Source organism: Tachysurus fulvidraco, chromosome 2, assembly GCF_022655615.1.
Source record: "Tachysurus fulvidraco isolate hzauxx_2018 chromosome 2, HZAU_PFXX_2.0, whole genome shotgun sequence".
In the NCBI taxonomy this organism is placed as follows: domain Eukaryota; kingdom Metazoa; phylum Chordata; class Actinopteri; order Siluriformes; family Bagridae; genus Tachysurus; species Tachysurus fulvidraco.
Window position 1 is genome coordinate 2,336,545 of NC_062519.1, and position 25,214 is coordinate 2,361,758.

The 25,214-nt window shown below is 43.0% G+C and overlaps 1 protein-coding gene across 2 annotated transcripts in view; it reads right to left on the bottom strand.

The window, feature by feature from the left end:
- Positions 1–25,214, bottom strand: part of LOC113657243 (calmodulin-binding transcription activator 1-like) — a 255,734-nt gene continuing 230,520 nt past the window's right edge. For both annotated transcript variants that reach the window (XM_027168903.2, XM_027168904.2), the window contains exons 8-21: positions 22,285–24,590; positions 21,459–21,585; positions 20,062–20,196; positions 8,904–9,079; positions 8,340–8,548; positions 8,184–8,262; positions 7,777–8,095; positions 7,227–7,654; positions 6,582–6,736; positions 6,254–6,500; positions 5,496–5,693; positions 5,210–5,412; positions 4,270–4,344; positions 1–2,209 (exon numbers count right to left, since the gene is read on the bottom strand). In XM_027168903.2, the coding sequence (XP_027024704.2) occupies positions 2,146–2,209; positions 4,270–4,344; positions 5,210–5,412; positions 5,496–5,693; positions 6,254–6,500; positions 6,582–6,736; positions 7,227–7,654; positions 7,777–8,095; positions 8,184–8,262; positions 8,340–8,548; positions 8,904–9,079; positions 20,062–20,196; positions 21,459–21,585; positions 22,285–24,590 (4,721 nt within the window). In that variant the 3' untranslated portion in view covers positions 1–2,145. The remainder of the gene's footprint in view (positions 2,210–4,269; positions 4,345–5,209; positions 5,413–5,495; positions 5,694–6,253; positions 6,501–6,581; positions 6,737–7,226; positions 7,655–7,776; positions 8,096–8,183; positions 8,263–8,339; positions 8,549–8,903; positions 9,080–20,061; positions 20,197–21,458; positions 21,586–22,284; positions 24,591–25,214) is intronic.

Here is a 25,214-nt window from a genome sequence, read left to right on the forward strand (position 1 = left end):
TGTGTGTGTGTGTGTGTGTGTGTGTGTGTGTGTGTGTGTGTGTGTGTGTGTGTGTGTGTTGCCAAGGCAGGTCAAACCCAAACCTGAATAAATGACCTCCGCCTCAGACCTCCAAAGAGGTTCATACACCTTTTTCATCACTGCCCTGGACTCTTAACACCAAGAGACACAGCACATCTATAAGGACACGTGTAACGTCACGTGTGTTTATTTATACTCGCTTTATTGTCACATGATCACGTCACATTTCCGGAGCCATTTCTATACAGAAATCCAGATGATCTGTAAGGGCATACAAACTTCTCGTCACTCTATAAACAGGTCGTATCTGAAGGGTTTATTTATTTATTTTTTTTCTCGGGTCTCCACTAAGTCTATGTTTTATCATGATTTCGCAAAAAAAAAGGTCATGCTTTACTAAACGCTCTTTATAAGAACATTTCAAATAAAAGTCTCATATATCGAAACCGAATGAATCTGTTTAGATCGTAGCCACTACGTTATTTTTTCTTTAGATTATGCTCTGCGTCATTATCGTAAGGTTTCATGCACATGGCTCCTTCTTTTGCACCAGATATTTACAGTATTTACAAACAATACAACCGTACATCTCGGGCGTTCAAACAAAACTATACAATAGCATTTTTTTAATCTATCTCTTTGTCATGTTCTTCTTCTTTTTTTTTTTATGAATAAAATAATATATATTATTAAATACAATCCTCTTGTGGTAAGGGTTCTGGCTCTCCGTGTACCTTTTCTCTCGTCTTTGTTATGTACAGGGACCACGCTTTAGTCAAAAATATGGAGGTTGTTTATAGGGACCCTTTTAAAAAGTCTTTAAGACGTCAGTGTTACAGGAATCTTCCGACGGAAAGCGTTTAACAACCGGCTGCGACGAACAGCGATAAAGCAAACCCACACACACACACACACACACACACACACACACAGCAAAAATAGTGTTTCTGTGGCACGATGAGACAATACTATACGACATAAATAAATAAATTCAGTTAAAAAAATATAGAGGAAGCAGAAGGATGTGTGTAAAAGAACAAGTTCATAAATGAGGTAAAACAAAACAAACAAACAAACAAACAAACAAATAAATAAATAAGACATATTCTGTTTGACAGGACAGAGAAACAATGCCGAGGTTATTTAAACACAATAAACCCCACAAAACAGTTCTGTCAGCATGCAGGAGCGCTCGGCTCAAACACATGCACTATTTCCTGTTTAAAATTCAGCAAACACGGGACTCACAAAGTCAGGCCAGCGAAAGGTGACGTTAAGAAAAGGACTAGTTTAGAAAGTCAAAAAACAGTGCACACAAACAGTTACCCGACAGGGATTCGGCTCTGTCCCGAATCGTGACTTACTCCGAAACCACAAAGAGTAAGACACTGATATTTCAAACCCAGAATTATTTTTTTCTTTTTCTTTTAAAACCTAAACCCGGTCTACATTCATGTGCAGCCTGTCCTTCGTTCGCCGGATGAAAGGACGGACCCGTGATCAACAAAGAGCCGATACACACCGAGCTGACGGAAAACTCTGCATGCACGTGATCGATGAGATGAGACCATTTTTTTTTTGGTTTGCTTTTTGTCATTTTTGTTCTTTTTTTTTTGTTCTAATCGGTTGCTTTTTCTCCTCTTTCGTCCAAAATATAAAAACGTAATAATAATCATAAGCAGGATCCAGCATGGTTACATTAATGCAACGTGTTTCTTAATCTTGTCGTCTTTCTTATCTTACAAGTGCTGTCAGGGAAACAAGAAAGCCTTTAGCTCCACGGCAATCGTTCCTCGATTTAAAAAAAAAATATATGAAGAGTGCAAAAAAAATGGCATGAGGATATCTGTCATTATTTCCCGGATAAAGTCTTTTGTTTTACACAGAACTCCCCAATGTTCCCGGATGGAGAGGAAAAAAAAATACACAACGCTGTGGCAGTACCAGGGTCGACAGAATCGGTAATGACGTAACCATCACGTGTTCACATGTTTTTTTTTTTTTTTAAATATTTTCTTGCTTCTGTTTTTTTTCTTGAATTGTTTTTGCCTTTTGGTAAATTGTTCGTATTCGTGTAAAAACAGAAAGAGGAAAAGGGGGAACAGTCTGGACTGGAGGTGGAGGTTACATTGTGACGGGGCTCTTTGGCGAGCTCTCATGTTCCTTGGCCTTTTTCAGTTCTCTCGCCCTGCAAGAAAGACAAGATGAAAGACAGGAAAGCGGTTAGTTTGTGTTGTAAACACACACACACACACACACACACACACACACACACACACACGTCCGAACGCTTTTCTACCTGAAATGTTTCATCATTAGGACGTATGCGGCGATTTTATAGTACAGTGTTGCTGAATTCTGGGCTCTGACTGCTCTGGAGGTCTTCTTCTTATTATTCCTTCTCTCTCTACTGTCGGCTCTGATGCGCGCTTTCTCTAATATTTATATCCATCTAATATATAATATCCTAATATTATTTTTATATCTAGTGTAACAGCTGACTCAAATGACCAATGACCAATAAACTAAAGGAATAAGTAGTAAGGAGTGCTCTATAATAAATAAATAAATAAATAAATAAATAAATGTAAATGTGTGTACGTTGCTGAGGAATTATACGTCAGTGTGAGCTGTAGTTTGGAGTAACAATAACAATGACGCTTCATGTCACTGATTACTTTCCTATAACGGCATGACACGTTTATTATTCTAACGCTAATATAACTAGTAATATTAATTCATTAGCGTCATAGAAATGATTCCATGTACTACAGGGTTCCTTCTGGCCTCCTGGTCACTGTACTGATATATTGTGCTGGGTTCCTGTACAAATACTATATCGTGTGTGTGTGTGTGTGTGTGTGTGTGTTTTAGATCAGGGAAAGCAGGATACTGTACAATACTGGAGTAAACCAACCCTAGTACTGATCTACAGAAATATCCCACATGAAACGGACACGAAACCCTTTCAGATCATTTTGACGAAACAACGTCCCACCTCGAGTCTCCCAGAAAGTTCAGACAATTAAAAAAACAAAACAAAAAAACACAACACAATCTGACGTGATCAAAACTCTACATGCAAAACCTTCGAAAAAAAATTCAGAATAAAAATTAACAATGACTTGACAGCTAAAAGAAAAGCCTTTTCAGTGCTGATGTGGTTAGTAACTTATTCTACACATGCACAATACATCGTGTCACACAGTTTACATGAGAACAGGAGAGTTAAGAAGACAAAATGTTAATAAACAACATAAATGAAGTCATCTCTGTATTACTGCAAACATTCTGTTGGATAAAAACACACTGAGAATCAGAAAAACTGCTGAAGATCGCAGCCCCGCCCCCTCGGTGAAGCGTTTTCTTTTTTTTTTTTTTTAAATAAACCCAAGGCAAGTAGTAGAACAGTATAAGAAACAGGCAGCCAGGCATTCAAGAGCTAAACCCTTCCTTAAAGGAAGTGATGTCATTTACAGCATGCCTCGTACGAAGCAAGGCCTCCTCTGGCCAGCATGCAATGCCATCCACACTATCCAGCAGTCCATCAGTCCTCTCAGAAAGCATCCTCATGACAAGAGAGATGGAGGAGGAAGGAATCGAGTGATGGGGGGATTTGGTTAACGTTTGCTGTGAATTTCTGTCATCGGATCGTTCGTTACGACGATCGTCCCCTCTCTCTCATTCAGAGGTTCAAATCCACTGAGGCTCCAAGTGGGCCATCATGCAAACAGGCACGAAGCGAAAGAGATAAAGAGATGGAAAAAGAGAGAGAAAGAGAGAAAGTGATAAAGGGCAGGAAGAGTTGAGAATTTAGGAAAACAAAGAGCATGATGAAGGAGCAGAGAGGGTTGGATAAAACAGGACGTGGGGGGGGGGGGGGCAGGCTGATTGGCCGAGGCTGCACTCACCCGTTTGAACAGTCTATGGTCCATCAAGGGGCTTTGCGTAAACAGCAAAACAACACCACATAGCTATTAGCACATACTGAGGGTCGGGTGGGGTGTGGGGGGGTGGGAGAGGGGCCATAAAACGGGGTGCAGGTGATCCATGAGTGAATTACTGTAACATTTCTCTCGGATATTATCAGGAGCTTCAGCAATAATGACAATTTATTTTCAGATTTAGAATGAAAGTCTTTATAAATAACATCAGACGGAGTTGAAGATTAAGACTAACGTTAACAGTAAGAAGAAGTCAGTGGCGTTGTGGTGATTCGTGAGGAGATTAACAGGCGCTGAGACTTACCTGTGGCGACATCGGATTAGAAATCGCATTATTTTTCTGGCGGCTTGGTCCTGCCTCTTGGTGAGCAGACCGCTTCTGGAACAGAGCGTTAAAGGGTCACGTACTCACGAACCGCACGATAAAAGCCTTGTTTTCTTTTCATGTTAACATCTTTAAGAAAAAAAAAAACAGAGACGTAATGCTGGATGTATCGTAATACGTCATGTGATATACACCGCTAGTCAGGTGTCGAGAACCTCGGAGTTGCTTCTACGACACACTGTGCTGCGCTGTTACAGGAAATGAATCAACAATGATTTTTGTTGATAAAATCGCACTCTGAGGCACAGTATTTCTTCTTTCCTGTTTTTCTCTCTAAGTAATTCTTGGCCGGTTTCCACCCACCGGTCAGCTCCACACTATCATGAGATGTAGGGTGAAGTGCTTTATGTGATAGTGAGCTGCTCGTGCTGCATCACAGGGTAACATAACACACTTGGAGGAAAGTGTCTTCCACCTTTCTGCATACTTCAGCCCAAATGGTGGACGTGATTGGCTAGCATCACGGCGATATGCCTTTCTCACCCAGAAAGCAAGTCTCATTCACATCTCGCTCAAGTATTGACTCATGGGATGTACTTATTTCCAGGGACTTCAGATCAGCATAACAGATATTGGGTCATAGGGTAGGCGGGGCCTATTTGATAATCTAACCCTAACCCTAACCCTAGTTTTTGGTTGTTTATTTGTTTTCTAAATAAATCTACCTGTATGATTGTTTTGTCCTTCGTAGTATGCTGGGTTTTTTTTGAAAGAGGGTGTCTTTCGAAGACCTCCGGAAACACGCCCACTTTACGTCGTGGTAAGGAAACCCTTGGAATTTGGCGAATGCCATTGACTCACGGTCTCTGCTTGCTAAGATGATACGTGTTTCTGTTTGTGATGCTCGGCGTGTTCGTACCTGAGTTTGTGCTGCACTAGGGCTGCAGCTGCAGCGGCGTGAGAGTGCGAGTTGGGTCGGCCCAGCTCCTTGTAGCTGCGGTAGTATTGCTGGATCAGCATGGCTGCCCGACGACTTTGCTGGAACTTCTTTTGCTCATAGTAGCTGCGAAATTTACTCTGGATTAGGATGGCGGCCAGCGTCATCTTCTTATAAAGTGCATACTGCCGAGGGAACAAACGAGAGCGTGAACGTCGGAACGTACCGATCTTACGCGTGTATGTACCGTGATGAACGACCATATTACCTTCAAGGCTATCCATGTCAGCTTGTGGAAGAAAAAGGAAGGAGATGAAGGAATACCAAACATGATGGTGACAATGACTAGACTCAGGTGGTATACAGGGTAATATCTCCTATACTGTGCTCTTACCTGCTTGTACTTTTTATAACAGCGCTGAATAACAGCAGCTGCCAGTTCCTGCTGCTCTCTGAGTGGACGCCCCTGCAGGAGGGAGGGAGTAAGGGAAAAGGCAAAGAGAGGAAGAGAGGACAGGAGAGGGGACAGGTTAGTATTCGCAGCGGGCCTGCGAGTGCATGACCACGGAGATGGCATAAGCTTCCACTTGTTCGTCTGGCTGGAAAGTCCGCTTAGACTGTCAAAGTACCTGAAACTCTGTGACAACCTCTGGAGATGTAAAGGCAGTATGTTATAGACAGACTTGGGAATGGGACACACATAAAACAAACTGCATTATAGGTATATATAAAGAGAGCAATGCAGTCATTTACTGTAGCCAGGCCATGCTTAGCTCAAGCAAGACTCCTCATGCTTAACTGCAACGCTTCTTAAGCACAAATCCAAACACAAACCGACTTGTCACCTTTAAACCCGAAGAACCTGAGAGATCTGCTTTATATCTCGGGTTTACCTTCACGACACCACATGATACAGCACAATGACTGAAACCAGGCCACAATGAACACCAAAAAAAGGGAGAAAACACCATGACAGCCTACATGAGCAGTGATACAGAGATGTCCCTGGATCCGGATGAGCCATACCTTATACTTGCGGAAGGTGCTCTGGACTTGGCGTGCTGCCTCATACAACTCTCTCTGCTCGTGGTCGGACAGGGCCAGCTGGGTTAAATCACGCTCTTTTTTGCTGTGAGAGACGTTAAGGAACGCGTTCCAGTCTGCCGGAGACGGAAGTCCGAGTTTCCCGAAAGGGCCTTCGGATTCCGGGTGGTTGCCGGTATGGCCGACGCCCAGTCCCGTGGAGCACGCCAGCGGCTTGCTGTATAAGAACCTGAAAACATAAATTTAATTTAAAATCAAACGCATTACGTATAATTGACAGCAGATACACAATAAGAGTGTACTGTAGTACCTTTCTGCATCTCCAAGGTAAGTAGCTAACCAGCTCATAGTGCTGTTGACCTCAACACTATCCAGAGGTGCCGACTCTGTGGCCTCGAAGTTTTCACTCTTGATGCGATCGGGTGTTGCTTCGATGATGTGCTCGGCCAGAGTCATCATATTCAACTAAAACGTGGAGGAATTTAGTTGTTAGGTCAGAAAATCACCACATCAGATCTATCACTAATATACCAGGGATGTGATATCTAAAGAACGAAACACTCGGGTGTCGTTCGGCTACCGGCAAATAATCAGCGATGGGGTGGTGCGATGACGATACTTCTGTCACACTGAAGCGTGTTCTGTAGATGTTTCATTTGGATTTTATACAAGAAAAAAACATTTAATGTTGTGTAAAAAAAAACTTATGCAAGTTACCAGTCTCTATTTTTTCTCTCACTTACATAAAAATAAGAGAATAATAATAATAATAATAATAATAATAATAATAATGCTCCTTTCTCCTGAAGATGTGGGAAAGCATAAAAATTACAGCTTCATCTCTGACTGTTATAAAGTTCTCTAGAAACGCTAATGCATTAGTAAGGGCGCATGAGACAGGGCATGGCCGAGGTTTTCCGTTTACGCTGCGGTCAATTGAGATATATTTCCAAACCTGTAGGTCCCCTGTGTTCTCCAGATCTTCTTGGCCCACCAGAAGCTCGGAGACTGATCCTGCACCGGATGCTTCTCGTAACCTCAGCCTGTTTGCTAGCCTTTCTTTAGCAAGTCCTCCGATCTGCCCTCTGCGTCCTGCTGCCTGTCTGCCGCTCCATCGCCCGCCTCCGCAAGCTGAGCCCAGCTTTGTCTGAGCCTTGTCTCCTTTTCCTGACTCTTTGTCCATTGTACCTGCTCTGGCTGCTTTAGTAGGGCACGTTTTAGTCTTGTGGACCTGCTCTTCTAAAGCCACAGGGGTAGCACCGGGCTTGCTTTGCCTTGCTTGGTGGATCTCAGGATTGGGCTTGTGTTTCTTGGTTAATGGAGCATCGCTTTGACCTTCACTGTTGTAGAAAATCGAAGATTCGGATCGGGGTCTCCTCAAATCTGCAGAGATGTAAAAACCACAGTGAAAAAATACTTTAAATCCAGCCCTTATTGGTTTTTACAGTGTAAGCGATCTCAGTGAACATGCTTTATTTATCCATAGCTTTAGTATCATAGGTTACCTTGGTTGGAGCTCGGAGCACAGTTAGCGACGTTGCTCGCTCTCATTCCAGAAGCGGTCTCACTTCCCCAAACATTCATCCAGCCCTCCGTTGTGGAGCTTTCTGCAGACGAGGAGAAAGACATGTTGGCAGCGGAAGTCTGCTGCTGCTGTTCTTCTCTCTGAAGATTTTCCAGACACTCCGCCAGCTTGGTGTGGCCCCTGGATCGGGCTGTGGCCAGCGGTAAGCGCCCGAGAGAATCGGGGATAGCCAGGGCACGCCGGTCCCACTTATACAAAACTATCGCTGCCTCCATGTGACCCAAAGCACAAGCCCACATCTTGAGGGAAAAACAAGCAAGATTTAAACATATAAGAGCATTTGATTTAAAAATAAAAATAAAAAAATGACAGTCACCAAAAACTCACCAGCGGTGTGCAGGAGAAGTGATCGACATTTAAAGGGTCCACCTCTAACTCCAGGTCGATGCTGTCTGCATGCTTAGTGCTGTGGAACAATAAGACAATGATTAGCACCATGTGTCAGTGCTGTGACCAGTGTGTGATGATGAAGTACACACTCACCGCCACTTGATGAGGGTCTGGATGAGGTTGGCGTAACCCTGTGCAGCTGCCAGGTGGAGCAGGGTCATACCCCGGAAAGTTTTAGAGTGGATTAAGTGCTTGGATTTGGCCCAGCAGGCCCGGTTCATCATCTTTTCGCACACCACAACCACACGACTCTCAAAGGAGCTTCCAGCTTGGCCCTGACTCTGACTCTGACCCGGGGAGAGCTGAGGGGACGCGGTATGCGACATACATTACTACACAATCTGCCTGTATTACTATACAGTCACAACAATGCTGTTAAAGAAAAATAACCAAGAACACGATAGTCTGATGATTCTTATGTATGAGACTGCAACTTATCATGTTATGGAAAAGTGTAAACTCCTTGGTAATAAAAAAGCAAATCAAAACAAATAAACAAACAAATTAAAGAAGTAATAAGGCATTACGGTGATCCTCTGTGATTTACAATAATAACTGTGACCTTTTGACCAATCAGAATCAAGAATAAAACAGCGCCGTGGTATGAATCCAGGTAACAAACGGACGAATAACTGAAGACAGGGAGACGATACACACCTGTGTTTGGTCGGCATTGCCTCGTCCTTCTCCTCCTCCTCCTCCTCCTCCTCCTCCTGTTGCTCCACTTTCAGACGTTCCTCCGCTGCCTTGTTGTTGCTGCTGCCCGGACATCTCGGCCATCCTGCGCTCCATCTGCTCCAGACGCTCCAGGATCGACATTCTGAATTGGTTGTCTGTGGAAAGAGCAGGAGTGAAATCGATTAACAACTGCGCTGCGTTAAAGAGGACGTCTGTGTGACCCATCGATAGGTTACTTCTGCCTGAACCGTGCGTGGATGCATTACTATTGCAGTCCCAGCAGGAAAAAAAACAAGGCTTTGGGCTTGATCAATTTTTATTTAGATATGTTTTTAAAATTGATGAGAAGGTTGAAAAGGAGGTGTGGCATGGAAACAAGCATTGTTTGAAGAAGGGATGAATGAAAGGTAACACAAGATGGATATAATCATCTGAACACGTGTGTGTGTGCGTGTGTGTGTGTGTGTGTGTTCTGCATATTTCCACCCCATCAACAGGCTGAGAGAGCAGCTCTGTGTTAGCGGTAGTGGCTACAGCGTGCCTTTGTTCGAACAGTGCTGCAGTGTTGGTGCAGTGCAGATGATGTCATCTCCACCTGCTGTTCGTTCCCTCTCCCTCCCTTCTCTCTCTCTCTCTCTCTCTCTCTCTCTCTCTCTCTGTGTCCACTCGGAGTGACTCAGAATGCGGTGCACGTACACCAAAAACAGGCTGGGGGAGGTGGAGATGGGGGGGAGAGGAGGGACCGAATGACACTACAACAATGCCTCGACATAATCAACACTCAGCCCTTCCCTCTTACGACACCTCCCACAGCCTGGAGACAGCGAATCACACGAGGGCAGAAACAGAGCAACCGGGCTTCTAAACGCTGTGAGCTTTGTGGCACGGCTCAAAACGGCGAAGGGCAACGAACTCCGAACTGTACTATAAGGTCTACAAATATTACCCCCAGAATCAGTTTAAACACGGCGCCACGTCGCAGGTGCAGTAATCACAGCTTAGCATCAAGCATCAAGTGAAGAATAAACATTTTTGTTATTCCCGATTAAAGCAGATTTTATAAACCGCCCTTAATAATTGACCTTATTGTTTCAGTTGCACTGGATTTTGCCTCTTTATAGCATTGTTAATACATTCTTTAAAAAAATAAGAGAACAAAAAAAATAACAAACAAACAAAAAAAGACGATAGAATTGTTAGGACAGAGTGCACGTGATATCTAAATATCTAAAATCAGTCACGTTCCCATTCGGGGGTCAATCAAATGCAAACAAACACATTGTACAACTCAGAAGTGCACTCAAAATACTGAGAAGAAAAAAAAAAAACACAGCAAGTTCACAGCGTTACCCTCTTTATCTGTTTGTTGCATCAGAGATCAGAGCAGAAAGTCCACCGGCCCGTACGGTCCAGCTGGTCAGTCGGATCTCATGTGCATTGCATTAGTCCACCTTGTGATGGAGACGCTAAAGCCGCTGTTGCCAGGCTCTCTGTGTATTTCACTCTAATATACCCTGCTGCAGAGCCCAGTTTCTCTGTTTCATCACGATGTTGCATCATGCTCTAAAGTGGGGGATCTTGCACCATTTCTTCGTCCTAAACTCTACCGAGGCGCTCACACACTTGTTGCTGCTCGGCATTCAGGGCTCTGCTCGTGCTGAGAAAATGCAGCCGGCTGTTTGATTACTGATTTAATCCATAGATGAGTCACACGTCTAGCATGTGAGATTATTCGCTCGAGCACTAGAGGAAAAGGTTAAAAAAAAATTCTTCTGCACACAAAACATGTTTTACAAATAAAACAAACAAATAAATAAATAGTGAACAAGACCGGGTTGTGTGAGTATCGTGATTATGTGTTGTGGGGATCTGACTTGGAGTTGTAATGCACAGTGATTGTGTCTCAGGAGGATTTAGTTCATCTGGGATAACAGGTCCTAATGCTGTGGGTGTTGTGGATTTACATCCATGACAGGTGCTCGTGGTCTTAGATACTGTACAGTGGGAGGTGAATGGATTTAGGGTAATACCGTTACCTCTCTGATCACAATCCCAGCACTGATAATGTGTTAAGTCTCTGAGTCCATCCTCCAAACAAAATACTGCATGTGGGACATGAGGAGGTACAGCAATGCCTTTCTAATAAAAAAAATAAAAAAATAAATAAAATAAGTAAAATAAAAAGATGCTTTGGGAACAGAACACTAGGAAGATGAGTTATATTTCTGAGAGTGAACTTAGAGAAACAGAGCTGAAGCCAGAGTCACCAGAGTAATGTGATTTCTTTTTTTCCTTCTGCTTTGTTTTCCTCGGGCACTGTGCTTTTTGTTTTGTAATGATGCTGTTTATCACGGGCACCTTGTGGAGACAGGTTTCATTTCAGATACAAAAGCAATGCATCAGAATTCAGATCCCAATCCAAATGAATGTGTAGAATGTGCTCCAGTTTCCAGAAACACATTTCATATTGCCTTTCACATTTATAAGAAACATGTTTGTCTATTCATATTAAAAAAAGGAGAACGGTGAAACACGTTGTCTGTTTCCTACATTTCCAGGATCATCCAGGTCCAGACTCTTTCAGAGCAGTGATAAAAGCGGAAGCTCGTTTCTTGACGAGCACGCTGTATCGACGTAACGTTGACGGTTCGACAGATAACTTCGAGTACAGATCTATCGTGAAGAACTGGGAACTTTAAACTTTCACAGCCAGGCTGGATTAGAGCCGCACACGTCTTCTTAACTTCTCGGAAAAGGATGAATTGTTTTATCTGGGTTTAACTCTGACTTGTTGACAAATAAAAATCAACAAGTGAACGATATTTATTTAAATCAGTGGTTATAAATCCAGAGTAACGACACTTTAGGCCTAAATGCTAGCGTACACACAGTGATACTCCTTCCCATATGTTTCCACAGATCTGAGCCACATCCAGAGCTACATGACAATTGAAACGTTTTGTATGCCGAATGCTGTGATTGGCATTTACAACACTTGGGAATTATGAGATGCACTTCATCTGGGGAAAAAAAAAAAAAAACCTGACTCACCTCCATATTATGAATCAACTTGTGTAAGTTATAGAAGCAGGCATGTTATCCATCTACAGCCAAGTACTTGTACAGTATTTTAGCCTTGCATAGCGTGCAGCAGCACTCACGTGTGGAAGAATGACACGTTATTACGACACGAGTTACTATGTAACGTGAAAGAGCATAAATAACATCGTGTTTTATTTCTGTATCACTTATACACGTGAACGCAGTGCTGTCAAACTTTACTAGCGTTAGGATGACATGTAAACACACACAGGCGCAAAAACACATCTAGACAAAATATTAAACACAAACAGAAGAAATAATACAAATAATAATAAGAAGAATAATTTCGCACTAACCGGAAAGCTTCGTGCTGCTTCCTGTCACTCACAGACGCTTCTCTCCTGCGCTTTGGCACAGAGCAGCTCACCAACAGACCCAACAACAATAGAACAAAGTGGAAGTGAGGGGAGTGGAGAGGAAGATAAAGACCCTCCTCCTCCTCCTCCTCCTCCTATATCCATCCGTTCGGGTTGGCGCTTAAACCCAAAAAGCGCGAAGCCAACGGCGGTCTATTCAATGTGTAATGAATAATAAACTCATACATTGTTTATTCGGGTTATAAAACCCCTGAAGAGAAGGAGACGCGTCAGACGCACGACTTTTAATTCGCTACACGTTTTACGCCGTTTTATAACAGTATTAATAATCATGAATAAAGACGGACAAAAGATGAGCCTCCTTCTCATCACATTGCTGCGCTCTTCTCATGTCATCTGATCGCATCTGATCTCATCTGATCTCATCTCCTTCTCCTCACACTGCTGTAGAACTCGAACTCCGAGCATTTTTCGGAGCACAAACTCAGATCCACATGATGGCGCTAAATGCGGCGCTGCGCTTTTGTCGGAGTCGCTCCGGTTAAAAACGCACCACAAAGCGCTGTAGAAAAAAACTAGATCCTGTGTTGTGTTGTATGGCGTGTGTGTGTGCGTTGGGGGTCAGTGGGCAGTAGTTTGTGCACCCCTGCCCCCTCGTCTGGCTTGTGCCTGTGCTTGAGCAGCTGCAGCGCTGCGGATAAGCGCGTTTTCCCCACTGCATTATGACAATGCGGGGAGAGGAGAGCGCTTTCTCACGCGTCCACGCCGAACGCAACACTCGGGTTATCGGGTTCATGCGCGAAAACGCTGTGTGTGTTTCCTGCTAATGACATTTAGAGGAATTTCGCATTCGCTTGATGTTACAGTCTGGCTTTCGGAAGCTAAATGGCAGCAGGGAGCAGCACAGGATTCACACACATCCCTGAATAACAGCAGCAGCAACAACAAAAAAAATCCCTTAAAAATCCCAACCCTTAGTCTTTGTTTCACACAGTGTTGAGCTGGGAGAGAAGTGAGAACGCACTGTGCAAATGTTCTCTACTAACCATTTCACAAATAATAATCATTTTGACTTCTGATATTTTTGGGTCAAATTCTTTTTGATTTCCAAATGAACGTGAGTGTGAAGGAAGTCACACACTCTCCACACAGCAAAACACACCTCGGGTCTTAGTGAATTTCTCTAAAAATTTAAACAGTACCAAGAATTATTCTCATAAACACTAACATTTAACTAACTTTACTTAACTGGTTAACAAGTAAAACTTTGTTTAGTAAATTTCACTTCAATTCATTTCAACTGACTTCACAAATCGTTACACACCGTTGCTACGTACTCTTCACTGACATCTTAAATACACACTCACACACACAAAACTATTGAAAACAACCTATTCATGAGGCCTAAAGTGATGAATGATCAAATGCATCTGCAAGGTATACAAATTCAGAAAACACGCTTCTGCTTTAGTATGCAATTGGTTCGACTAAAAGCTTTTTTCTTGCTTTGTGAACACTTACGGAATTTAAGACCAAAATGAATCTTTGACTTTCAGGTGTATAGTTAAACTGATTAATCTCTGTTCATTTAGCTACACGATAGATAATTTAGTAGAAAACTTTTCACTGCGCAGTACGAACGTCTATAGGTTTCTAAACTTGTGCATCGTCTTAGGAGTAGTGAAAAAGTTATCTAGCTTGTGAACTACCACATGAGAATGGGAGATTTTTTGAGTCTGGTTCCTCCCAATGTTTCTTACTCATTTCATCTCAGGAAGATTTTCTTGTGATCACTCGTTGTGTAATATTTCTACATTTAAAGGTGGGGTCTCCGTTGTTTGCGAAATGCTTCAGAAAACTGAGTCGGGACAACAAACAAAACAAAAGCAAAACTAACGTGTAGCCAACGAGCAGAAAGGGGCGTGTCTTGTCGATATGGGCAGAGAGAGTGTTCGGTGCGCATGTGTGACATTAACAGAAAGCGGTTTTAACATGGACATGGAGGATAAAAACAAAGAAAGAAAGAGAAGAAAGACTTACGATAAGGACAAGAAGTAGGACGTGTTAATATAGGATCAGCTTTCCAGCGCTGGAGAGAACTGAAGGAGCAGGAAGTTGGCCACATATTCACAGGTTGGAGTTTCCCGAGTCAATAACTCCTGAGCTAAACGCTGTTACTACACAAATAACACCTCTTTTCTATCGTAGTAATGTAGAGAGGCAGCTACAACCGCGTTTTGTGTAGTAACAGCGTTTAGCTCAGGAGTTATCGACTCGGGAAACTCCGACCTGTGAATATGTGGCCGACTTTACTTAAGACGCCGAGGCGCTTTTTTCCTTCTCGATAGGTGAGTAACGTTGGTTTTGCTTTGTTACACAGAACTAATATATGCCTTTGTCCTTTACATCATTATGCTTGTGTGGCATTTTTGCTTGTTTGTTTATCTACAATCGTATTGTTCTTCCCTTCAGCTATGATAAAGACACGTTTCTTTCTGTTAGTCGCCCGGGTTACGTATGTGTGTGTGGGCGGAGCTATCGATACAGGGGTGGGACCCTTTTAGGTTAGGGGCGTGTTTGTTTTGGTGATTTTATATGTCAACATTTGTTTTCAAACATCGGAGACCCCACCTTTAATATTTATATACTGAATTAATAATAAATGCATTAAATATATAATAATAATACTAAAACATTACATGTAGATAAAGTTCTCAGACATGAGAATGCACATAATCAGAATTAAATTCTCATGAAAATCTAATTATTCTATCATATGGTATATCCGACTGTCCAGGGGACGTTGTGATGGTCCTGCTCTCAACATGAGGATCTTTATATATTAATGAATGACTCGAGATGAAATATTTTAGTACTTTATTACTATACTTAAGTATTATTTTGCTGTATTTACACTTTAATTAAATATTAATGAAATGTAAATACTTGTACTATTACTTAACTCTATTTGTAAGGGTAAAACCCTATTTTATACCATTATTTTTATTTAAACAATTAAAGTATTCATTACAAAGCACAGAGTTTTGCTCTTTAATGAGTGTACGCAGGAGATACTCAGGAGATACCGGTTACAGCAGTCAGGAGAGGCTTGTGGCCACCTTTCCTTCTCTTCATAAAGAATTGTGTACATTATGCACACGAGGTCTGCTCTGCACTGGAGATTTGATCATGGAGATTTAATTCAAATAATTTCATATACAACAAGATTGTGACTGTCTGATGCTCCACCCCAAGCACGGGGCAGACTTATTCCTGCCTCTACAAGCCTATACAGTAATACTTCGAGATACGAGTTTAATTCGTTCCGAGACCTTGATCGTATCTCAAAGCAATTTTCCCCATTTAAATGAATTGAAATCCCATTAATCCGTTCCAGCTCGCAAAATTCCACTCCAGTTGTTTTGTTTATGGGTTTTGAATATTAAAAAATTTACAGTACCTGTATTTATAAATGACAAATAATGTATAAAAACATACAGTAATAAAAGAGAAAGTTAAAAAATAAAGTGCTTTTACTATAAAGTGTATTATTTACCTCGGTGATCAGACGACTCGAGCTAACGGAAGATGCGCACGGAGGTTGAGGGAGGAGTAAACAGGCGGAGGAGTTAGGAGGAATTACACTTTCACTTTCGTTCACTTACTCTCTACTGTACACTCTTAATGCTACATTACACTTAAATGGAACTTAATTAAACTTCACTAAAATTAACAAGCTTAACGGAAATTCTCTTAACTTAACTGAAATTAATTGCTACAATTTCTGTTTTCTTTACATTCATTTCGCTTAATTTTCTTCATCGCTTTTCTCTTCACTTGTTCTTGCCTTTTTTGTCACTCTTTCCGCACTAACATCTGCCGGTCGTTTTAATAAAAAAACGGCTCGGATGTTCGTATCTCACACCTGGTTGTTGGGGATCTTTGTTTTTCGGCGGCGGCGGCGGCGGCTCGGATGCTCGTATCTCAAAAATTTGTTCGTATCTCAAGGCAAAAATTTAGTCGAATCACAGCTCATATCTCAAAAAAATTGTATGTCAGTGCACTCGTATCTCGAGGTATCACTGTATTATGGCTTGGTGCAGTTCCCATTTTGACCACTAGGTGCAATAATAACTCTATAAGTGCATTCTGTATCTCAAAGTTATGCACTATTCTGTTTCACCGTGTAGTATAAATAGTGTGAGTCGTGTGTTTAAACTGAACATTACAACATGAAGAAACGCACTTCAACTAGCGGTAAGAGTTCCTTATTTCACCAAAAAAATCCAACGTTGGAGACTTCATGCACTCAACACTTGCAGCTTTGCTTATATAGCAGAAGAAGAGCGGAGCTAGCAGGGGCCGATGCCGTACGAGATAGACAATATCAAGATGGCTGATGACACGGACGAGTTTCACACGTCTCGAACGTGGCCCATATTGTGTGGTTAATTTTTTATCATTGTAAAATTGAACTGTATTTTACTAAAGCTGCTTCATATACTAGATGTTAGATTACACAGCATGTGGTGTTAGTGTTAGCGTACAGAAGCAGCTTATGGATTTAAATGGGGCAGTGAGTGCAGTGAAGTAATTAGAATTCCACCATAATTTAACTGCGATGAGGACGTTATGAAGACGATATATACTATGAAGACACCGCTGATACCAGCAGCTCTCAAAGTGGGGTCTGCGATTCTCTGTTTATTTAAGTTCATTCATTCATTCATTCATCTTCTACCGCTTATCCGAACTACTCGGGTCACGGGGAGCCTGTGTCTATCTCAGGCGTCATCGGGCATCGAGGCAGGATACACCCTGGACGGAGTGCCAACCCGTCACAGGGCACACACACACTCTCTCATACACTCACACACTTACACTACGGACAATTTTCCAGAGATGCCAATCAACCTACCATGCATGTCTTTGGACCGGGGGAGGAAACCGGAGTACCCGGAGGAAACCCCCGAGGCACGGGGAGAACATGCGAACTCCACACACACACAAGGCAGAGGTGGGAATCGAACCCCCAACCCTGGAAAGTGATGCGAACGTGCCCCCATCCCCCAACCCGGGTTATTAAAGTTAGTTCTGTCAAAGCAAATTAAGGAAACCAAACCAAAACAAATGAAGAACAGATGGACTCTTTACATGAGACCGCATTGAATTTGTTTTCGAAGCAGAATTTGATCTGCAACAGTGAAACACAAAAAACACTTAATCGGAGTGTTTTGTTTCTTACTAGCTCTGTTAACGAGAGCTCATATATAACATCTCATATAAGGCATTATATTATTCTCTTAGTCGTTATCTCTGCTGCGATTCGCTGCAGCTTTATATGTTTGTATATTTAGCTGGTCTATTTAGCACACACACACACACACACACACACACACACACACACACACACACACACACACACACACACACAGATACCACACACATAGAAGACGGTATATATTTCCTTGTCATGAATTGTGAACAGGAGAGCACCTTTGTCAGCGTTACCTGACCATCACTCAGACACGCGGTTGTTCTCCGGGCCCCTGCATTGCAGCTTTGCTCATAGCAGCATCCTGTGCTTTAGCAAGCCCCCCCCCCCACCCCCCTCTAACACACACACTCGTGTTGTGCATGTCTGGGATGGAATGTGGAAGAAATGAGGGACACGGTCTTACTTATACCCGAAGCACGTTAACGTTAATGTTCCATGTAGGAAGGCGTTTTTATTCTCACAGGCTTACAGAGTACGTGTTATACAGCTAATTATTGTTATTCATCTGGAACAGAAAAGTCTTCTTTCTCCTCTTAAATCACACACACATCACAGCAGACCCACAAGGATTTAACAAAACCATTAATCAGGTTAAAGATTAAAAGTCAAAACCACACACACACATACACACATACACACACATACACACACATACACACACATACACACACACACACACACACATACACACACATACACACACATACACACACACACACACACACACACACACACACACACACACACACACACACACACACACACACACACCTGTTTAACCCATGATATTTCCCAGTGTTAACACCCATTTAACATCCAAAAGGGTTTGATAATTAACTTACGAGCTGGATCACGGAGGTTGGGTGAAGAACAAAATCTAAGACTGCTCCTAAAATACCTACATACACAAATATATCTCACACAACCTTCTGTAAACTTTCATTATGAGACCCAATAGGACACACGATTGAGGTCCGACTCTCACTGAACACCGGTCCTACGTTTTAAAGGTGTGACGCACTGTTGCTGATGTGACATACAATCATTTTTAATGTACACATTTACGACATTTAGCAGACTTACAACTGAGGGTTAAGAGCCTTGCTCAGGGGCCCAGCAGTGTCAGCTTGGTGGAACTGGGGTTCGAACGCATGACCTTCCGATCAGTAGCCCAACACCTTAACCACTGAGCTACCACCACCATCATTTAATCTGCATTTTAAAGAACTCACTTGGTTCTTAGGTTTAAGTAAAAAAAAGTAGTTTTATGATTATAAACCTCTATCAGAGCTGAAACACCAATCCACAACATCTACCTGGAAGTATTCCTTATATACCACACTCGGGGTATGTCGAATTTTATGTAGCATTTTATTCCTCATTTCACCAACCAAGTACATGGTTTCGATCAATATTTTTATGCAATTTAAGCCATATTTAATGATAATGCCCACTTATATTTCATACATTATACATAAAGAACTGGAAGAACATTTTCATTTATATCTTTATCTCTGACTGATATACAGCGCTGACACTGGAGAGTCCTCTCATCAATGTTTCATAAACCCTGAGTGTATTAATATAAACCCGTGAACACAATGGAAATGAAACAGCTTCTGACCAATTGCATCACTCACTCACTCACTCACTCACTCACTCACTCACTCACTCACTCACTCACTCACTCACTCACTCACTCACTCACTCACTCACTCACTCACTCACTCACTCACTCACTCACTCACTCACTCACTCACTCACTACCGCTTATCCGAACTTCTCGGGTCACGGGGAGCCTGTGCCTATCTCAGGCGTCATCGGGCATCGAGGCAGGATACACCCTGAACGGAGTGCCAACCCATCACAGGGCACACACACACTCTTATTCAGACACACACACACACACACACACACACACACACACACACACACACACACACACACACACACTATTTTCCAGAGATGCCAATCAACCTACCATGCATGTCTTTGGACCGGGGGAGGAAACCGGAGTACCCGGAGGAAACCCCCGAGGCACGGGGAGAACATGCAAACTCCACACACACACACAAGGCGGAGGAGGGAAACGAACCCCCGACCCTGGAGGTGTGATTCAAACATGCTAACCACTAAGCCACCGTGCCCCCCCCCCTCCATCGCATTAGAGAATACAAAACATAAACCACCTCCATTTATACATCTCTAATACACCTTTAAATGCTTATCAAATGCAGCGGCTAATCGATCCTGAGCACAAAGCACAAAACAGCCATGACGATAAGTACAGACTTTTGGGCGTTAAAGACGGATGTATTTAAACTGGACTACATTAAAAACAGAGGGAGATCTAAAATCAGAAACAACAAACACTGACCAAGTATTAGTAGATGTTTTGTGTGAAAAGCAGCAGATGAAGGGAATGAATGAAGCGACCTACCGTCCAGGGAGAGCCAGTCGTGCTGAGAGGTGGGCAGGGCAGGAAGAGCGCGAGCTTTATATTCAAACACCACCGAGTTGGAGATGATCTGGCTGCTGGCTGCCACCTGAAGGGTCACCAGGCCTGTGTCGTGAGCTAAAGGCGGAAACACACGCTCTGTTTAGCGCTTCAACTTGCTTCTGAACATTAATATTTTCCTTATTGACTGGACCTGATTTTAGGAGCACGTCCCAAACCCTTATAAAGCTGCCACCGCTATTTTCCTTCACCCGATGCTTAAGTTATTTATTACCAGTAACCTTTGAAAAATATCAACAAGTAAGTATTAAGCAGTAAATAATTAAATAAATCTGTAAGGCAATAATGAACAGTTTGAACTTGATAAAGTTGAGGTTTATGGCTACGACACAGTTTTAGGTCCCTTACTGAATAAAAAAAAAATAACTAAAAGGTTTGAAAAAAAAAAAAGTCACAATATTTTGAGAGCAACAACTATGTGTTAAAATAAAACACAATGATGATTTATAAAGTTGTCTCTTTTGAGTTATAAAGTTGTCTTTTCACCTTTAAGGCTATTGATTGTGAATGAACAATAAACAAGTGCATTATGACTCTTTTCTCAAAATACTATGACTTTATTCTCAAAGTGTTATTGTTTATTCCAGCTTTCTTCCTCGATATATACTATAAGTATGTTCACACCTGACCAATTACACTCATGTGTCACATTTGTTGAACATCCCACACCAGATTTATTCCCCTTTACTGATCTAATCTAAGGCTTTCCTGTAGACGTTGGATCGTGTCTGTGTGGATTAGTGTTCGTTCAGCTACAAGAACATCGGTGAGATCAGACTCTGATGTCGGGATGTTGAGTCAGAGTCGAGGTTTTGTGCAGGACACTCGAGTGCTTCGCTCCGACCTTCACGTCCACACCGTGTCGTCATGGAGCCGCTTTGTTCTTTGTCGTGCTGGAACACTGTGTATACTTCAGACTACTTGTGACAGTTTGGAGAAGAACCATATTTGAGTGTGACGGTCAGTGTGTACATACATTTAGCCATGTAATGTAATGTTATTTTTAAATAAATGGTGTTATATATACTGGGTTTACTTTAATATTTCATTATAATATCATGTAAAATATGTCATTACATTAGGATGCAGACTATAACGGTTCATACCAGGTACCAGTCAGGGTACCACCTGTACCAGGGTACCTTTATCTCTCCCCTTTGTGTAAAATGGATTTTTTGGACTTTTCTAGAACAACTTAATAATACTTGGAAATATGTTGCCGATTTTTGCTATGGCAAAAATCCGTCCAAAAGGATCATGAATACAGAATGGTTCATGGTTGTAGTTATATGCATTCATGTCCTAGTCTGGGCTCCTACCTGGGCAGTAACATCGCAACACTCCAGGCTGTATTAGCGAAGCAGGAACCGTGATCTGATCAAACAGACAAGTGTAGTCACTGCTGGCCTCTTGCCATGGTCCTGTGATTAAAACCTTCACTCCACCCTGCAACATGCAAACAATCTTCTTACTCTCCATCCACTGTTTCCATCACAATGTTCAGAGAAATGGGGCAAACACAGAGCAATGACTATTGAATATATCTGGGTCATAAAATGTCAGTGGAGTTTGAAATCGCTTACGTACAATGAATTTTATCTAACTCTTATATTCGCATGTGTTTAGCAATCTGCATAATAGCATTTTACCCCGTTACAGCACTGGTATGATTAACAGTTTATATAAACTAAGGGAAACGTTAGTATTTCTTTGTCTCATTTTCTTGATTTCTGTGTAGGTGCTGCCATCTAGTGGCTGTTGTACAACACAACAACCTGCCAACCGGTACATATATCTTGTGCACCACAAATACTAACTCATTCATTTTCATTTCACTTATATTTCCTGGTCACAGTCGCAGTATGCCGGAGCCTATGCTGGGAATACTGGGTGTGATGTGAGAATAGAGCCTGTTTTAGAGCAGTGCAATGCAGCATGTCTTTTGATTTGGGGAAAAACCGAAGAAACCGAAAGAACCCAGACAGGCACGTTGAGAACATGTGAAACTCTGCTGGGTGAGTAACTCGAGCTCTGAAATCAAACCAGGGACTCTGGAGCTGTGAGGTGGCAATTTAACACCATGTGACCATGTTAGCAGCACAACAAACATTACACGACAAATCCCAGACACAGTGACTTACTCACCTCTGGGTAAGACCACTCTGGTGAATAGTCTGTCACCACAAACAGTCTCCCTGTGTTCTGAAGCATCCCTATGGTCCCATGAGCCACAGCTGCAGAAACTACCTCCTCTACTTGCATGTATGCCAACTGCCCGGTGTCTGTTCCCAGAGCCCCGGGCTGGGCTGACTGTGGGCTGCAACAGGGCTGGAGGCAGAGTTCTGCAGAGTTGTATCCTGTAGCTCCATGAGCAGGTCCTTCTTCAGTGACCTGTTGAGTGTTTCCTCCAGATGACACTTGCCTTTCTGTGCCTGAGTGAGCCATTATCTGATGGCTGTAGAGTGTGTTGCCCGTTTGTCCTCCGATTGCTGCGCTATTTCCTCCTTCTACTGAAATGAAATCGTTGATGAGGTCTGAAAACTGATTTCCAAAAGAAACATCAAAGTGGTCTAGGCTAATCTCCATGGTTCCTCCTCCATTGGCTCCACTTGTGGCTAGAGCCTGATGGGCTGCTATGTTGTTAAACAGTCCCTGGACAAGACCTGCTCCCTGTAGGAGAGGCTGAAGCTGCTGATGTGGACTGCCAGTCGTTCTGTTGCCGTCGGTGCCGTTACACAGTGTTCCGCTATTTGTACCTGTTCCTGTTCTTCCAGCTCCTCCTGCTCCCAAGTTGGTGCTTTCTGGTTGTTGGAGGTAGTGCTCTGAAGCTCCACTGCCATCTGAGCCATTTCCTACACAGTGTTGCAGGTGATCCCCTGCCTTCAGCAAGTCTTCTGTCTGCTTTTCTTGCCCCCCTGTATCCTGTCCTTCTGAGTTGGTTGGTTGTTCTAGACTTCCAACCTCCTCATGTTCTTTGCTGGCACCTGTGAAGTGGTTTTGGTACTGCAGAAGTTGCAGAGTGCCACCTTGCCCATTTCTCTCAGTTGGAGAGCTGCCATTGCAGTTGGACGCAGTTTGCTGGCCTTGATGGGAATGGTGGTGGTGGTGATGGTGATGCCCATTGGTGCCTGTTGAATCTGTTTTGACTACAGACAAACCCATAAAAGCAGAGGAGTCATGCGAGTTCTGAGCAGAAGTGCTAGTGTTCTGGTGGGTTTGTGTCTGGGTGGACTGTGGTGAGCTCTGAAGGAAGAAGCTGGGAGAGTGGCTCTGGTGAGCCAACTGAGGGCTGGGTATAGCTTGACCATAGCTTGTGGCAGACATCATGGTTGAAGAAAAGTCCTGCTTGGCATCAATGGCGCTGAAATCCATCTGCTCCAGTGTGGTGCTAGGGCTCAGACCACCCCCAGATGGGAGCAATGAGCTAGTTGGGGTTAGAGCTAGGGAACTTTGGGTAGAGCCACTGCCAGAGGAGCTGGACAGGCTAGCTGTACCACTGACCACCTCGCCGACTTGGTATCCACCTTCTTTGGCCAACTGTTGCTCAAATGACGTGTCCTCTGTCTTTATATTCTTGACCAGTGCGGCATTGAAGCCATAACCATTGTCGGTGAGAGGAGGTGAACAGCAAACTCCTCTGTTGCTGCAACTGCTGGCATTGCTGACCTCTGCCTTCAGCCCATTTCCTCCATATGTCTGGCCCTGTTTGGGGTTGTTGAGAAAGCAGTCCGGATCAAAGTTCATGGTAGTTTCAGGCAGCTTGATGCTCCCAGACTCCAGGTTGCTCGAGAGGACAAGCTCTTCTGACATGCTAGCTGCAGAAAGCATAGCCAACCTCTCTGTAGAACCTACATCTCCTAAACCCACACCCACAGACCCAGGAAAAGCAAATTTGTGACTGTCAGCAGCAACTGCCAGCACCAAGCTGCTTGAGGCCGTGTCAGGGCCTAGGAGGTGAGTGTTAGGATCTCCAGTGGGAGACATGCTGTAGACAGGATCACCGGTGACTTCTGACATGAAGACCGTGGCGGACTGCGAGAGGCTGCTCATGACGGAGGCCACGTGGCTCATCCCCGTCACTACTGGGCTGTCGGCCATATCTGGATCAGAGTTTAGCCCACTGCTGATGGAGACAGGAGAGCACTGGGTGGTGTCTGGTACCTCAACCTGATTGCTGGAGGACACCTCCATACTATTCTGATGAAGTAGAGCCGGTTTCTGTCCTTTGCTGTTCCTCTTTTCTCGTACCGTTGATCCACCTGGCGTGTCGCCTGTCGCCCTGCCGTTTTTGCCTGCTCCATGGGTGTGCTCGGTCTTGCCCTCAGACACATCACTGTTCTGGACTTCAGAGTGAGTACTGCTGTAAGCACCTCCAGAGCGTGGGTCCACCTTCGGGGAGATGATGCGGTGTTTGGCACTGTTACACTTGTGGTGCAGACTGCTACCAGCACCTGTGGACATTTGAACAGACGCAATAATCAGACATGTACATAAGGGTTTTAGTTTATATAACAATATTAACACCGGTGCTGAATCTTTGAGGGCTCTAAGTCCTGTTCTACATAATATATCCTGCATCCTTATGGGGCTTTCTGATGGTTCGGGGGCCTCGAGCGACTGCTTATACTGCTTATATTTAGAACTGACCTGCATAAACTATACTTTCACTTCATTGCTGAGAATAGTGATGAAAGGTAGAGAAAATACGAGTCACTTTCGATCGGTAATGCAGTTTTGTTGTTTTAGTGGCACGTAAAGCTCACCTCTATAAATACACCTAGATGTATTAACTAGCATAATCTATTTTTCCTCCCTGCAGTGGGACGAGAGGAAAAATTTCATATGTACAACAAGGCTGCCATCTAGTGTCAAATATCTATACTGCAAGACACAGAACTAAATTCCTTTTGCATTCTATAGAATAGCAACAAATACTACATATATGCAAACAATAAAATTCATATAAAATAAATAGCATCTCAATCAATTCAATACTGTGTGCCATTCAAATAAAATAATCCCGAATCTTATTGTGTGTTTTACATAATAATAAAATGATGGTTTCATTTAAGCGT